The 16,024-nt window shown below is 40.2% G+C and overlaps 1 protein-coding gene across 1 annotated transcript in view; it reads left to right on the forward strand.

The window, feature by feature from the left end:
- Hecw2 (HECT, C2 and WW domain containing E3 ubiquitin protein ligase 2) overlaps positions 1–16,024 on the forward strand; it is a 215,097-nt gene that overhangs the window by 111,162 nt on the left and 87,911 nt on the right. Inside the window, exons 11-13 of the mRNA XM_042688309.1 lie at positions 7,448–7,598; positions 8,261–8,364; positions 8,891–9,015. Of these exons, the coding sequence (XP_042544243.1) occupies positions 7,448–7,598; positions 8,261–8,364; positions 8,891–9,015 (380 nt within the window). The remainder of the gene's footprint in view (positions 1–7,447; positions 7,599–8,260; positions 8,365–8,890; positions 9,016–16,024) is intronic.

Raw genomic sequence — 16,024 nt, forward strand, 5'->3', positions numbered from 1 at the left:
GCTAACTAACACATTAGGGACACTTGGAGTACGTGGACCAGCTTTCATCATCACAATGTTTGCAAGGTGTTGCTGGTGCTCGTGTTGTGGGAGACAGGAACGTCAAATACCCTACAATGATGAGACAATCTGGTAAAACAGAGAATTGTCCCATCAGAGGCCTGATAGTATGCCCACTGAGAAATTCCTCTCTGTACTAATTTATTTAATATGCAGTAATTGACATTTTCAAACAACATAACTGGGATCTTTATATTTTAAAAACTCAGAAGTGAAAATATTACCCTCTCAAACTGAGATTAAACACACACACACACACACACACACACACACACACACACACACACACAGTCCTGTTGTAGGAAATAACAGCTTGAGGATTCAATAGGAAGGGCATGTTGCAGATCAGGGTCTAAGCATGCCTGAGATTACTTTCTGTGGTTTCCCGTCCATCTTACCCCAGTCCTCCCTTGTTTCATCCTCACAGTCTTTAAATCCCTTGGCTACCCCTGGTGGATTCCCACCCCGCATTGGCTTTCTGCTGCCACCTCTGACTGTGCCTCTGATTTATAGTTCTGTCAAATTTGTGGAGTGCTCCACACTGTAAAAGCACTTCTATAGACGTTCTTTTTGTTGTTGTTGTTCTAATAACTTTGTGAGATTGATCCAGGAGGTCGTATCTATAATTGACAGATTGATGTATAGGAGCCAGATATAATATAGCTCTCTTCTTTTATAGATAATAGCCAGACTAATTCAGCAATATTTAAGATCCCTGCTAATAAAAGTTGAAGCAGAATCACTTACGGTCCTTTACCAGCACGAGGTGGACTATCCTAAGCATACCGGGACAGGAGAGTATGCAGACAGAAGCTTGGCAATCATGGCCATTTGATTTGAGGACAAGAAGGCTCATATGCTGTTGGACTCCAGCAACACTTTTGAGTTTGGAGGATTCCCCAGAACTTCATTAATATTGCAGTACTTGGAGGCTAGATCCAGCAAGGCTTAAAAAATTCTCAGGTCTCTTTTCTTATGAGATGGCTTTTTGCCACTGGACCCTCTCTGAGGAAGCTCCTCCTCACTTCTGAGAGTGTTTGCAGCCCAAACCCCTGAAAACAACCCCACCCTCATATAATTAACACATGTTTAAAAAAAGAAATTAAGAAGATTTAGTGGCCTACTTTGCAGAATCAATTCAGTTCTGTAGCAAGTCACCTGTTAGTTGACATGTCAGGATAATAACATTTCTGAGCATCTATTTTGAACACTTTATGTAAAGCAGTTTTCCTTGTGTGTTTTCTGCTTGATGCTGTGTCATTTCTCCTTTCTCAGGATTGGGGAGAAGATCTTAGACTTTAGTGTGGTCTGCCCAGCTATAAGAGTGATCTACCAGTAGGTCCTTAGATTCTCATTCTTGCCTTCACTGTGAAAATGCCCTCTTTGACCTTGTGGACCTTGTGTCTCCAACCACTGATGGAGGGATGCTCTGATGATTCATAGAAAAGAAGGAAGCTCCTCACCTTAGAGGAGGCCTGTGCATGTTGTGAGCCTTCCTAGAAAGTAGCTTGGGCTTGAAGAAGCACTGAGCACCTAAAGAATTGGCTCTATATTCTCCAGGTCACCAGTTGTGCCAGCAACTAGTGGCAATTGGGAATTGAAGCCTGTGAGAGCATGATCAGCACTGACAGCCTTAGTTTCCTTAGCATTAAGATAAGAATGGAAAGAATGGGGCTGGGAAGGTGGCCCAGTGGTAGAGCACTTGCCTTGCATGCATGAGGCCCTGGGTTCGATTCCTCAGCACCACATAAGCAGAAGAAAAAAGCTGGAAGTGAACGCTGTGGTTCAAGTGGTAGAGCGCTAACCTTGAGCTGAAGAGCTGAGGGACAGCGCCCAGACCCAGAGTTCAGGCCCACGACCGGACCTCAAAAAAATAAAAAATAAAAATAAAAAAAAGAATGGAAAGAATGATCAACCCACCACTTCTGGTAAACAAATTGATTTTTTTTTAGTGACTCCAAGCTAATTGTGACTTTGCCCATTGCTTCACCAAATAAAATAGAGACTTGTTATATTAGTGTTTTCTTTCCCCACACAATCATTTTCCCGGGACTAGGGATACATTCCAGATAAATGGTCTGGGTTAATGGACTCTGATAGAAGCCCAGGACGCTTGATATATTGTTAGAACTTATTGTTATGCAGCAGATACATCTTGGCAGGTCTGGAAGAACATGGAGATCGTGTATTACATTTCTGTGGTTGTACATGTTCATGATTAAAGCAGCCTTCAAAAGGAAGGCCTAAAGGTAGGCAGGGAATTGGACAGGTATAATTAATCTTAGAGTTTCTCATGTGCTCAGGGGAAGGGGCACTTCTGTGGAGCCTCACATTGAGATTTGAGAAGAAAGTCATACTTTCAATCTAAAAGGCTACTTTCTTAAAAATTTACAAAGGGGGAAAATACACAGCTATGTTAACTTTTAAAGCTTTTTCCCCCAATAAAGCAGCAGAAAGGAGCACACTTAGCCTACTGAATTCCTTCTGGCCTAACACCCATGCAGCCAGCACCTTAGATGCCCTTTGTGACCCCTGCCAGCCACTCACCACTGCTCCTGATGGAGAAAGGCCTCCTATCCTGGCTCCCCAAGTCACCGATTTTACTACTTTATACAAATGAAATTATACTCCCTTGGGTATTACAATCACAACAACAGCAACAATCTTGCCAACACTGCAAGCGCTCATTTACCACAAACAACATTTTTTTTTTTTTCTCAAAAAGTGGTTTGGGTTCGTTGTAACTTCTCTATGTTGCCATTTTGGTAAACACAAGCTGTAATTATCCTATCCTTCATAATGGACTTGTAAATTTACTTCCCAATGTTCAGGAACTGAGTTTTTTTTTAAACTAAATCCCTTATAACTTATTTAAGAATCTGTTTATAGACCCATGACCCCTTGCTTTAAATCCCTCAGTGCTGGTCTCCTTTGATGTGTAGTTTCATGCTGCCTAGTCACTGACTTTCCTCCCAGGTGCAGTGCTCACTGAGCTGTATTTACATCTCATCTGATCACTAACTGGGTGTCCAGTGGAGATCGAGGTGTAGCTTGAAGGAAGTGAGAGTGCAAGATGAGATAGAGGAATTATAAGTACAGTCCTGCCTTCTTCTAACATGTGTTGAGTCCAAAAACTTTGAAGAACTTATCTGCCCTTCCTGCTTCAATTCTTCAATGCTCTGCCTAGAAGATCAGTGTTATGACTGTGGCCTTGAAGGACTTTTACCAGAGTGTGTGTGTGTGTGTGTGTGTGTGTGTGTGTGTGTGTGTGTGTGTATACTAGTTATGGGGATTGAACTCTGGGTCTAGGTTCTGCTCTGAGCTTCTTTGCTCAAGACTGGAGCTCTACCACTGGAGCCTCAGCTCTGATTCTGGCTTTTTTTGCTGGCTAATTGGAGATAAGAGCCTTACAGACTTTTCCTGTCAAAGCTGGCTTCAAACCATGATCCTCAGATCTCAGCCTTCTGAGTTGCTAGGATTACAGGTATGAGGCACTAACACCTGGCCAGCTTTTCACTTTCTGACTTCCTTTACTGCCCAGCTATTTATATTACATCTCAAGGTATCCAAGATAATACTTGTTCCTAGATTTCAGTTTAAGCATAAACTTTCTTGTGAACCCAGCAGCTGTTTTAGGTTCTTACTAAGTTATATTAGTATTTCTCAAAATTTGGTGTGCCTAGAAATACTCTAGGAAGATAAAAATGGATGTAAATGACTGCATTCTGTTAGTTCACCACTGTAGTTCTAGATACTTGAAAGAGATCAGGAGAACTGAAGTTGGATGTTTGACCAAACAAAAAAATTGGTGAGGTCCTGTGTCAACCAATATGACTATGGTGGTGTACATCTGACATTCTAGTTATGCCAGAAGCTGAAACAGGAGGACTGTGGTTCCAGGCCCATCTGAGGTGGTTCACAAGACTCCTCAACACAAGAGCAACTGAGTTGAGGAGAATGCACTTGTCATTTCAGTTATAGTATGCGGTTAAATAGGACAATTTCAACTTAGGCCAGCTGGGCAAAAAGAGATGGTACCTCAAAAATAACCTGAGCAGAAAGGTGCTATAGACAGAGCTGAAGTAGTAGAATGACTACCTCCCACGCATGAAGCCCTGAGTTCAAATCCTGATACTGAAAAAAAAAATGAAGATAACTGAGTTCTGGCTTTAAAGTGTGACTCTGCATTAATTGTCAAGGTGATTCTGTCTTGTGAGAACCCTACTATTGCAAGGAACATTTCTCAGGTCTTTCACAACCTATTTCCATAAATTCTTTATGTAAATGAAATTTTATGTGAAACAGCAAGGTGCTAATGTACTAATCCTCCACAGCTCATAATGGAACTGCCATGGCTAAAGTGGGGTTGGTAGGGGATTCCATCATCCAACCCCACTAAGGTTCCAAAGCCTCTTATCTGTAAAGCTTCATTTGTATTTGGTGCAGAAACTGAACCATTTAAGATGACACTAAGATGCTGCTAGGGCCTTCCTGAACATAACATGATATAATAGGCATTGTTCTATAGATTCATAGATTCAACATTAGAGCTGGAAGAAACCTGAGATGTTTAGCCCTGTCCTCTAATTTTCCCAGACTACACAGATGTAGTGACTTTTTGAACATCTTACAGCAAAATTCTGACAAGTACGGGCCAGAAACCAGGCCTTGCCCCTCATAATCTACTGCATGATACCACCATTATGCCAGTACATTGCTTTCAATCCCACTACACCATGATTCTAGCTAGACTTAATTTTACAATGTGGCAGGACAAAGAAGTTGATGTGTTAACTAAGGCAGAGTTTAGTGAGCACCATGTATCTGAAAGATACTTCAATATTGTAAAATTTGTTCTTAGATTTTCTCTTATACTAAGAACAAATCAGTCCAAACAGAGCATTAGAGCTGTTGTACCATTTGCCATAACTATGGTAGATATGACAAGAAGGCTAATCTTCCTGTGGGACCTCTATTGTCTTTGCCTGGATACAAGGGGGTTGCTGGACCACTGGGTTAATAAAGATGTGCAGTTCATCAGTGAACCAACAGCATAACAATCCCAACCTGAGGCCAAGTATTCCCACTTGGAATCAGCAAAATAGAATTTTTCTTTATGAGAATTTAGTAGCAGCATCCATTTGGAGGTATGCTATTTGGTAGAGGTAATCTTTCATGTCATCCCTACTGATAGGGACAATCTTTCAATGTCTTATGATCTTAGAAAGCAAATTTTTGGTTCTGTTTCTTATTCTTCTTATTGTACTTCCAGTTTTTTTTTAATGGACTACTAAATTAAGATTATGTCTAGCCTTTGTGGAAGGTGAATGTAGGAATTAGTAGTTTTAAAATATTATTCCACTTTAAATCAATAGTTGATTTATTACATGCTGTATGCCAGGCATAGAAGTAAGTACATTTGGACATCTTTCCCCTTAACTTTCCTGATTTGTTACCAGTATAGCCATTCAGCATGCATATATATCTAATTTAGTTATTTCAAAAATGTTTCTAGCCTTGAGGATATGTTGGGGGGGGGTTAGTGTGGGGTGGTAGCTTTCTATTTTGAGGAAGTGGAAAGTATGCAAAAAATGTCTTTTCTGTCTTAAATACATAGATTCAGAAGCCTGGCAGTATTTCTTTCTGTTCCCTTTAGATGGTCTCTGTTCTTCTTTGTTGTTGTTTGTCAGTTTTATTTCTAATTGATCTATTCTTCATTTTTCAAAGTGAGAACAACTATAAACATTCTCAGGGAAAGAATGATCATTTGTTTTCCAGCTTGGACGTATAGTAGGTGGTTAGGTTATCCTGGCTTTATAGAGACAGGAATCAGAAAGGAGTGATTGGTTCTCAAAATGTTTGAAAAGGGAAGTAAGCAAGAAGTAGAAAAAAAAAATCCATGGAACAGATTCTAGGGTCGGGAAAGTGGCTACCAAACACTCTGTCAGGTACTTTCCACTTAGTCCGTGTGGCAGAGGTTGAGCACAGGTCTTTCAGAAATGTCCTGGTGATGGGATTGTAGCTACACCACCAGAATTCAGATCTGGCAGGCTGGCTCAGTGGGAGTCTGTCTACCTTGGACTGTGAGTGGCCTGGATTTGTTGCTGTTACCATGCCATGGCACTTCTCTGCCACGGGTTTTGCTTTCTCTTGCCAGTTGTTGTAAATTATAATGTGCTGAGATCCACTAAAGAGGTCTTCACTCGCTCAGCTGAAGGATGGCTTTCAGTGCTGGTCTGATGTAGGCTGGGGTCTATCATGAAGGTCTTTTCAGCTCTTACCACTGACTTTAAGTACTTGTTCAAGTCACTTCCAGATCAAATACTATAAGTCGTCAGGATTAGACATGGTGTTTCTTAGAGAAGGCAGATGATCATATAGAGAATTTTGAGATTATTGAACTACTCAGGATAAAAATGCTTGTTAAGTTTTGTATTCAAAAAAATCATACATATAGAAATATAAAGTTATAAAGACCTTTCCTGATTAAAGGATAAGACTTCAATTTTCATGGTTTCTCTTTCTAAACTGCAGTAAAATCCCAAAATTTGCCTCTTGGAAAGAACTGTGCCTACTCTGATCTGAATAAGAAAATAACTAGGTAGCCACAGGAGTGGGACATCTTGCTCTGAAGGAAGTCTGCTCTCTGTTTTTACTAAACAAGCTCATACATAAATATAAATAGCTAATGCCATAGATTAAATGTTTTCAATTATTTTTTTGCTTATAGAGATGAATGCAACTGATTGACATGTGATTTAATAATCTTTTAAAACCTTATATTTATTGGAAGCTTACAGGGAAGAAATTGTCTTTGCTCTGAAAATGCATTTACCTTTGGGAACGCTCAAATTGAAGTATGTAGATAATGACACAGTTTGATCATTAGGCTAGCTTAGCTAGTTTTCTTCTGAAGACTGAATTTACTACAGTAGCATGTGACTTGATAAATGAAAATTTCCAGCTATGAGTCTTTCATCTATGTTTAAAAAAAGCAGTGAAAAATCAGGTTTGGATGAAACTATGCATCAATATCAATTGTGATATGTGAATATTGAGTGTATTATGATACAGTGGCATGGATCTCTTAAATTGCTGCTCAGATATGAAGGGTGGGGATTTGGGGAACAGATTTAGAAAGATTCTCCATACTTAGAGATTCTCTAAGAGATCCATATCAGACACACAGGATAGACTTAATTAATAAGTACTAACAACAGTTTGTAAAGTGGGCTGGGAAGAAGGGCCAGACTACATGGTGAGGTATGTGTGATTAGCCCCAAATTATAGCATGTCAGAGAGAGAAAACTGGTACTGAACTTAATGGACCACGTGAGTGGCTTGAGCTCCTCCTCCTAATCCCTCTGGGTCCCCCATTGATCTTTAGACTGGGAGGCCCGCGTTGACAGCCACGGCCGAATCTTCTATGTGGATCATGTCAACAGAACCACCACCTGGCAGCGGCCCACAGCTCCCCCCGCTCCGCAGGTGTTGCAGAGATCTAACTCCATACAGCAAATGGAGCAGCTGAACCGGCGGTGAGCATGAGCTTTTTCTGTTTTGTTTTGTTTTGTTTTGCTGTGATTGGTCTCTCTTGGGGTTGGGCTTGTGCCTAGCACAAAGTGGAAGATCTGCCATCTCTTTCATCCTGGAAAGTCCTGTCATTAAGCTGTAGCTGTCATCTTTTCGATACATAGACTTCAGTGCAATCCTTGTGGTAAAACAGTACACATTACTTTTGCTTTGAAACTAGAGCAGTGACCCTTCCACCATTTCCAAAGCATTGGCTTTTAGTAAAGTGGAACATGGACATGTATCATGTGAAGCTTGATTTCTAACGTCTGAATTCTTCCTTTGTGATGCATCTTTCATATCCACATAACCTTTTTAAAATTACTCCTTCTGTTTCAAAAACTACTTGCTAGGGAATACCAATGCATTCTTTCCTTTTGCAATGTAAGAATTTAGTTTTCTTTAGTTAAGGGCTGCATATTTTAAAATGTTACGCTAATTTGTTGGGAACATGTTCCACAAACAATAGAGAGTAGAAACTCTGTGCAAGGTGATTTATTTAAGCAAAAGATGCCCCCAGAGGTCAGGAATGAAGCTGAGAAGACAGTCAAAGTTTGGGGCCCCAAGGGAGACATTAGACTCCACCTTTTAGAGGCTCCTGGAATGTAACTTAGATTCATGATTTTAGTTATCAGAGTATCCGAAGAACCATGACTAACGAGAGGCCAGAGGAAAATACAAGTGCTATGGATGGGGCAGGGGAAGAAGCAGACTTTCACCAAGCCAGTACAGGTAAGAGCCATGGGTTGGCGTGTTGTTGCAATCTCATATAAGTGGGAAATAAATAGTGAGTATTTCTAAGAAATACTCAGCTTCTTTGGACAATTCTTGATCTTCAATAAGACCTGTAATCCAACTCAAAAAAAAAACCCAGAATACACCAGAGATCTCCTTTAATCCGTGACCTTTGTTAATATTAAGAAGAGAATCACAAAAATCAAGAAACTATAAATTGCCATAGGCTCTGAAGCTGTACAATAGCAGGGAAAATAAATCTGACTGATAGAGGGCTTGTGTAGTATATGAAAGGCCATATGCTTGATCCCCCATGCCACAAAACAAAGATCACTTGAGAATTCATTAAAATGTGAGTAGTGGCTAGAAATATTCTGTTTCATTTTAGTGTAAGTAAGAACTGTTGGGTTTTATATGTGTGCATTTACAGTAAAGCAGAATGTAGTTAGATGGTTGAAATAGCATGTAGATCCAAGTGAACAGAACAATTTCCCTGAAAGCTTTTGTGGTCTGTGCCATCTAGATTTCCGACGGGAGAACGTCCTGCCTCACTCTACCTCCAGATCCAGGCTCACGTTGCTGTTACAGTCTCCCCCCGTGAAGTTCCTCATCAGCCCAGAGTTCTTCACCGTGCTGCATTCTAACCCTGTGAGTAGCTAGTCTGGAAGAATGTGATGGGAAAACAACAGGCCAGAGAGAATTACCCCTCATTTAAGCAATAACAGTCAGACCGATAATCACGAATGCTTCCTGAGCATGTAATGTGTTTCTAGCTCTATGCTAAACACTCTGTTTTAATCCACTTAGACCACAGTCTTGTTTGACAGTCTGCTATAGCAAAATAAACAAACAAATACACCTCACCCCACAACAACAACAAAAAAGCTAAAACTGAGTGGCTTACAATCAACATTTATTCCTCACAGTCCTGGAATCTGGGAGGTCCAGAATCAGTGTACTCACCAATCTGATGTCAGACAATGGCCCATTTCCTACTTCACAGATGACAGCTTCCCGCTGCATTTTTCTCCTGAGGGAGAGGGAAGGGCTCTTTTGGGCCTCTTATGAAAGAGGGCACTCATTCTACTCATGAAGCTCCATCTTTAAACCCTGTCACCTCCTAGATCACCTCCTGCCCTATCTCCTAGTATTATCATGTGGGTGATTAGGTTCATATTAGGTGATATAAATTTGGGGGGATACAAACATTCAGACTACCACAGGAGCATCATTCTACAAGTCCAAGGGCTGGGGGCCGGGCATAGCTTACTGAAGGTAGTAATTAGAGGAAGGCTGTCTTAGCTGTCATAGAATGACCTAGAATGAGGAAGGCTTTGCCCATAGAAGTCCAGCTGGATATGGCCAAGAGGAGTTGGACTAGGAGCTAAGGAAATAAAGAAGGAACCAGTAAGCTGAAAATGATTGTAAATATTAGTAATTACCCATGAATAATAAATAGTGATGAATAATAGGGAAGGTAGAATAAGGGATTCTAATTGATGGAATTTACCAAATAGGTTATACACATTAAGTAAAACAGACCAAAGCATAGGAAAAGTAGCAATGAGCATGGCCTAACCCCTGGGGTTGTCCATGAGGTAAATTAGCACATGCCTATTTATTGATGGTAAATATATTTCTGTATTACCCTGTTAGCTTTTCTTTATAAGTGTCTGTCTGGCTTTACTCATCATTACTTCCTGGTTTAAAAGCTTAACATGGAAAAATGAGGAGTTGGGTGGCAAGTGAGTAGGAGTTGCATGTCAGCTGTCTTCCTATCATGAAAGGAGCATTAGACTTGGTATGCATTGCATTAGCAAGCTTTGTTGTGTTTCTATTATAATCAAGCACTAAACTAAATCCTAGGGACACAACATGACAACAGGGGTAGGGCCTTGGAGTTCCAGGCTGGAATCCAAGCCTTCAAAAATGCATTACAATGCCATGACCAAAGCTATGAGGGCCAGTTGGAAAGTTATAGATGATGCAGCGCTGCAGTGAGTGCTCACCTTTTAAGGAGAATGTACGAGGAGAAGCCCTACATGGGCTTGCATGTAGGACAGAGTTAAAAGGCCAAAAATAGGTGCTTGCCCTAGAAACAAAAGTGAGCAAGAGCATTCTAGGCCGAATGAGCTCATTTGTAAAACTAGACATCCATGAAGCTTCAGTGCAGTCTTGATAATTCCTACAGAAGCCCTGATATCAGGTTAGCCTAATTGCAGTTTGGTGTTGATGGTTTATTGAACATGTAGAACAAACACGAAGGGAAATCAGCCTTTGAAACTGGAGAGGTAAGCGGAAGCCAAGGAATCAAACCTAAACTCATGAACGGAACAATTCTAGGAAGTGACAGACCTTTGTAGACGATGGAATGAGCTAACATTCAGGATTGCCACCAAATACACAAAGAGCTTTGTACTTGGGAGTCAGATGGTATAAGCTCTCTTTGACTACCTGTTCATTCAGCCAATATTTATTTAATGCCTGGTATATTCTAGACTCAGGGGATAAAGTAGAAAACATAGAAGAATGGGATAGAAATTTAGCAAATAAATCCAGATAATGTACTATGACATGAGTCACTTGACGCCTTACAGTGGGATCAATGACTTGGGTGCGACCTGCAGGAGGCACTGTCTCCAGTGGACTGAAAGCATCTCCAAGGGAGCCAGCGTATTCAAATGTTCATAAATGTTCATAAATGTCAAGAAGCCAGCCAGGTCAAGGCCTGTGAACTGAGCTTTCCTTGCCAAGGAAGGGAGAGAAACAGCTTGACAGCAGGAATGTGTTGGATGTGCTATATAGTAAGGTTAGAGAACTGAGCTGGGATATAGCAGTAGTCTTATGTGATCTGGGAAGACACTCAGGCTTTGTTCTACATGGAGCTTTTAGAGGGCAAGATCTGCTCTAAGAGTAACATGAAATGGTGCTGAATGAAGCCAGGCACCGGTGACTCCCACCTATAATCCTAGCTACTCAGGAGGCTGAGATTTGAAGATCGAGGTTCAAAGCCAACCCAGGCAGGAAAGTCCGTGAGACTCTTATCTCCAATAAACCACCAGAAAACTGGAGGTGGTGCTGTGGCTCAAGTGGTAGTGTGCTAGCTTTGTGCTGAATAGCTGGGGGACAGTGCTCAGGCTCAGAGTTCAAGACCCACGATCCCCTCACATACACACACACACACACACAAAGGTGCTGAGTGAGACCTAGAAGTGCCCTCATTAATATAGTGTCAGTATATCCTGGATGAATACAGGCTATATTTTGGACACAATGCTGACACTTTAGTTAATAGATTGGGATGTATGGATACTATAAAAACTTCAAGAAGAAGCAATTGATTCAAGGAGTTGCTGGCAAATGTTTACCTTATGGTTCTCTGGGAGGAAATACACACACACACACACACACACACACACACACACACACACACACACACATGCAAGTCTTTCTCTCTCATTTGCTATAAAGTTTCACCACATAAAAGAAGTATAGTGTCCAGTTTATAGATAACAGTAGGATGTATACAGAAAGCTTTGGCTGTTGATAAATAAGTACAGCTCCAGCAGGAATGTCCTTTGTGTTAACAAGTGAGACAGCAGGGAAAGCGAAACATAGGATTCATCCTCTGCAGTAGGTCAGTGTCTTCCTTGGTGAGCCATGCGATAGTTCTTGAATAATGGACTTCCATTTCCTATTCTTCTGTTGGGGGCTATTCATGATGTAAGAGCACAGTTTAAAGTTTAATTTATATTTTTAACATTTTATTGTCTCCCTCAGTTTCTTATGTCTGGAAAAAGGCAGCGGACTCATTGTGTAAAGTGTCAGTGAGAAAGTCATTTGGGCTTTGGGGATAAGGATAATATGTAAACATGGAAGCCTGGCTGTGTTCCAGTGAAACTTCGTTTACAAACAGACATTTGGCTCATGGCCTAGACAGCTCTCATAAATATAAGTCAAACCCTGGTTTGCACTTGTCAATTTCTGCACTGTGAAGACACCCAACTATAGTCAATTTCAGGCTTTGAATGAAATTACCGTGTAGGGGTTCTGACTTCTTTTTCTGAGTTGTATTCTCTGTGGTACAAATTCTGTATCCCTGCAGGATTTCGAATACAGCTGGGTTAGCAGTCATTGGGTTATGGTATAAGGCTTTGGGTTTTTGTTTTTTAAGTTGGTAGACTTTTGAAAATAAATGCAGATTCTTAGTTCCTTGGTGGTTCTGGTTCAGTACATCTAGCATGAATTTGTTTTTTTGGTCATGTAGGTATTGGTGATGCAATTATTCAGGGGGCTGTAATTTTGGAACTCCTGTAAAAAGATATTTCATTAAATAACTTCACTAGAGGAGAAGAAAAAGGGGGAAAAGAGACAGTGTAAGCATATATGAAAACAACAGAGACTTCTGTGAAAGCTGTTGATCAGTAGGGATGGGGTGCTGTGTCCAAAGCTCGTACTAGCAGGAGTGAGTTGAGCTAACAGGATGAATATGGTTGAAATAGATTGTTTGCAACTCTATGAAAACAGAACAGCAAAGCCTGTTGAGATTGTTTTGGGGAGTGACAAAGGGACAGCCATACAGTAGGTGAGATGGATTGTAATATATTGTAAGCATGTGTGGAAAAGGACACAATGAACTCTCCCCCTCACCTGTAGTTAATGTAGGTTCAAAGGCAGATAAGCAAGCAAGCAAATAAATGGCCCATCGCTTTCATCTGGGCTGTAACTCATGTCGCTCATTACATATTATCTCATCTATTTCGTGTTGTTTTGCCTCTCTTGTCTATCGTTGGACATGACTTTTAAATAATTTTGTTTTCCTTTGTATTCTTTTTGCAGCATTCCAACTTTTTCTTCCTTCTAACTAGATTGTACTCATTACTAGCTAAAAAGATGGCCTAAGTTCTGAGTGTGTGTATATTAATATAAAGTTTATATTTTGTTGGTTTAAAAAGTGTATTTCTTGGACTTATGGATGAAATTAATGTGGTGGAATTCTTGCTAAAGGTCTCAAGGTATTAATTAATAGAGATACTTTTATGTAAAAGCCGTTATTTATTGGATTTTCTTTGTAGAAACACGTAAAAAATAAACTTTCATTTAATTCCCACTCTTCACATCTTTTTATTTTCAAAGTGATATACAGAGCGGTTACAGTTACTTAGTAAGGTAATAAGTACATTTTGTGTCATTTTTATTCTTTTTTGCTTTAATTGCTTATGATGTAGAATTATTTAAGTAGATTTCTTGTTTATATTATTGAAAATACTCAACACATAAAAGAAGTGTTTAAGCCTTGTCTAATTTTTTTGTGTTCTGAAGATACCAGTTTATATTGACAAACATGAAAAATAGATCTGTATCAGCAATTTACCTAACAAAGAAAAACTTGAGGTATGTTCTACTGCCCTCTGCTGGTTATGATCAGAACTTGCCCCAAATTGTCTCTATAAAGTGTTTTCTCCTGTTAACTCAAGAACTCAAGATTTAGTAACTAGTATCATGGCTTTTATAGTTAGCATGCCTACGATTGTCTAACTAATGTTACACATGAGTACATTTAATTATATGTAACTTAATAATGTTTCTGACATGCATGCCAGATAATTATTACCCTGGCTTTTAATGAGCTCTCAAAATGCATCAATTCCATCATTGGAATTCCTTAGTATACAATGAAGAAAACTATTCTAAAATTGGTAAATCCACTATTAATGTATTTCTAAAGTAAAAAAGTGACTAATATTGTAAACTAGATGAACTGTTACGATAATGTAGAGCTATTTCTGTTACTAGTTTAAAATTTCTTCCATTTTACTCTTGAGCTGGATGAAAACAATTTAAAGTCCTTTATTATTAAAATATTATGAAGACAGACTGTAAAAGACAGGATTATTGCTATGTTGCAGAAGACCTCTTCTGGAAATTGTGTTTGTTTTGTCTACCTTTAACTTAGTGAGTAATACATACCAGTGCTCAAACTGGTTCCATTGTGGATATGAGAGATATTTGCTATAGATTCAAATTCCTAACCCAAATTCAGAATGCCTGTTCTTTAAGGGAGGATTTCTGAAATATGAAAGATTTTATTCATCAGTAATGTACTTAGCTGTGTTATTTAAAAGAACAGAATTTGGTGAAATAAGGACTGGACCAAGTAACCCAAGATATGACCACCCATAGCGCGAAAGAAAAACTTACCCCATCCCTAAAGGACTGATGCTCATTTACATTTCATTGTGGTGGATTGGTAGGAAGTGAATGGCAGTGATTCCTCCCCTCATCTTCTCTCAGCAACTTTTACTTCTGAAACCTCCAACACTTACCCAAACCATATACCTGTAAGCTCTAAGGAGTTCCAACTTAACAAAACTCCACTAAAGAAATTCAGTTGACCATTGACCCCATATCTGAGTGTTCATTTCTTAGTAGGAAAATGAGAAATATTGTAGAGCGAGGGGCTGAGCAGGGGAGTTTTGAAGTAGGCAAGGAATATGTAAAAGGGAATTGTTAAATCAACCAAAGGAGAACAAAATTTTGTGTCTGCCTGGATCATTAAAGGGGTTTTACTGACTACTAACATTTGCCCACTCCTGTTTGTGAGCCAGGTATCACCTTCTCAGGTAAGGCTGGTTATACATCATCATGAGACTACCATTTGAAACAGGAGCCTTTAGTTCTTTCTAATCCAGTTTTTTTCCATGTTAAAAAGAAAAATCAAGCTGGGCGCCAGTGGCTCACACCTGTAATCCTAGCTACTTAGGAGTTTGAGATTTGAGTATCGAGGTTCAAAACCAGCCCAGGCAGGAAAGTCTGTGAGATTCTTATCTCCAATTAACCACTAGAAAACCAGAAGTGGCGCTGTGGCTCAAGTGGTAGAGCACTAGCCTTGAGCTGAAGAGCTGAGAGACAGTGCCCAGGCCCAGAGTTCAAACCCCATGACGACAACAACAACAACAACAAAAAATCAAATTTAAGCCAGATGTTGGTGGCTCACTCCTGTAATCCTAGCTACTCAGGAGGCTGAGATCTGAGGATCCTGCCTGGGTAGGAAAGTCCATGAGTCTCTTATCTTCAATTAATCACAGAAAAGGCCAAAAGTTGTGTGTGACTGAAGTGATAGAATGCTAGTCTTGAGCAAAAAGAGCTTAGGAACAGTGCCCAGGCCCACCCAGAGTTCAAGCCCCAGGACCAGCAAAAACAAAAGCAAAAAACAAAAAACAAAAGAACACTCAAAATTGACACAGAGGGCTGGGAAGGTGGCTCAGTGGTAGAGCGCTTGCCTTGCATGCATGAGGCCCTGGGTTTGATTCCTCAGCTCCACATAAGCAAAAAGAAAAAAGCCGGCAGTGACGCTGTGGCTCAAGTGGTAGAGCACTAGCCTTGAGCTGAAGAGCTGAGGACAGCGCCCAGGCCCAGAGTTCAGACCCCACGACCAGACCCCCCCCCCCAAAAAAAAAAATTGACACAGAAAAGGGCCTTCTCGTAGTTAGAACCACTCATCTGGAGGTAAAATGAGGACTCTTAACCTATGGTTATATCAATGACAGTTTCCTTGAAGATTCAACTCTTTTTCTTTCTTTTCTTTGGTCGGTTGTGGGCCTTGAACTCTGGGCCTGGGCTCTGTCCCTAAGCTCTTCAGCTCAAGGCTAGTTCT

This window comes from Dipodomys spectabilis, unplaced genomic scaffold (genome assembly GCF_019054845.1).
Source record: "Dipodomys spectabilis isolate Male_0828 unplaced genomic scaffold, ASM1905484v1 ptg000115l, whole genome shotgun sequence".
Classification (NCBI taxonomy): Eukaryota; Metazoa; Chordata; class Mammalia; order Rodentia; family Heteromyidae; genus Dipodomys; species Dipodomys spectabilis.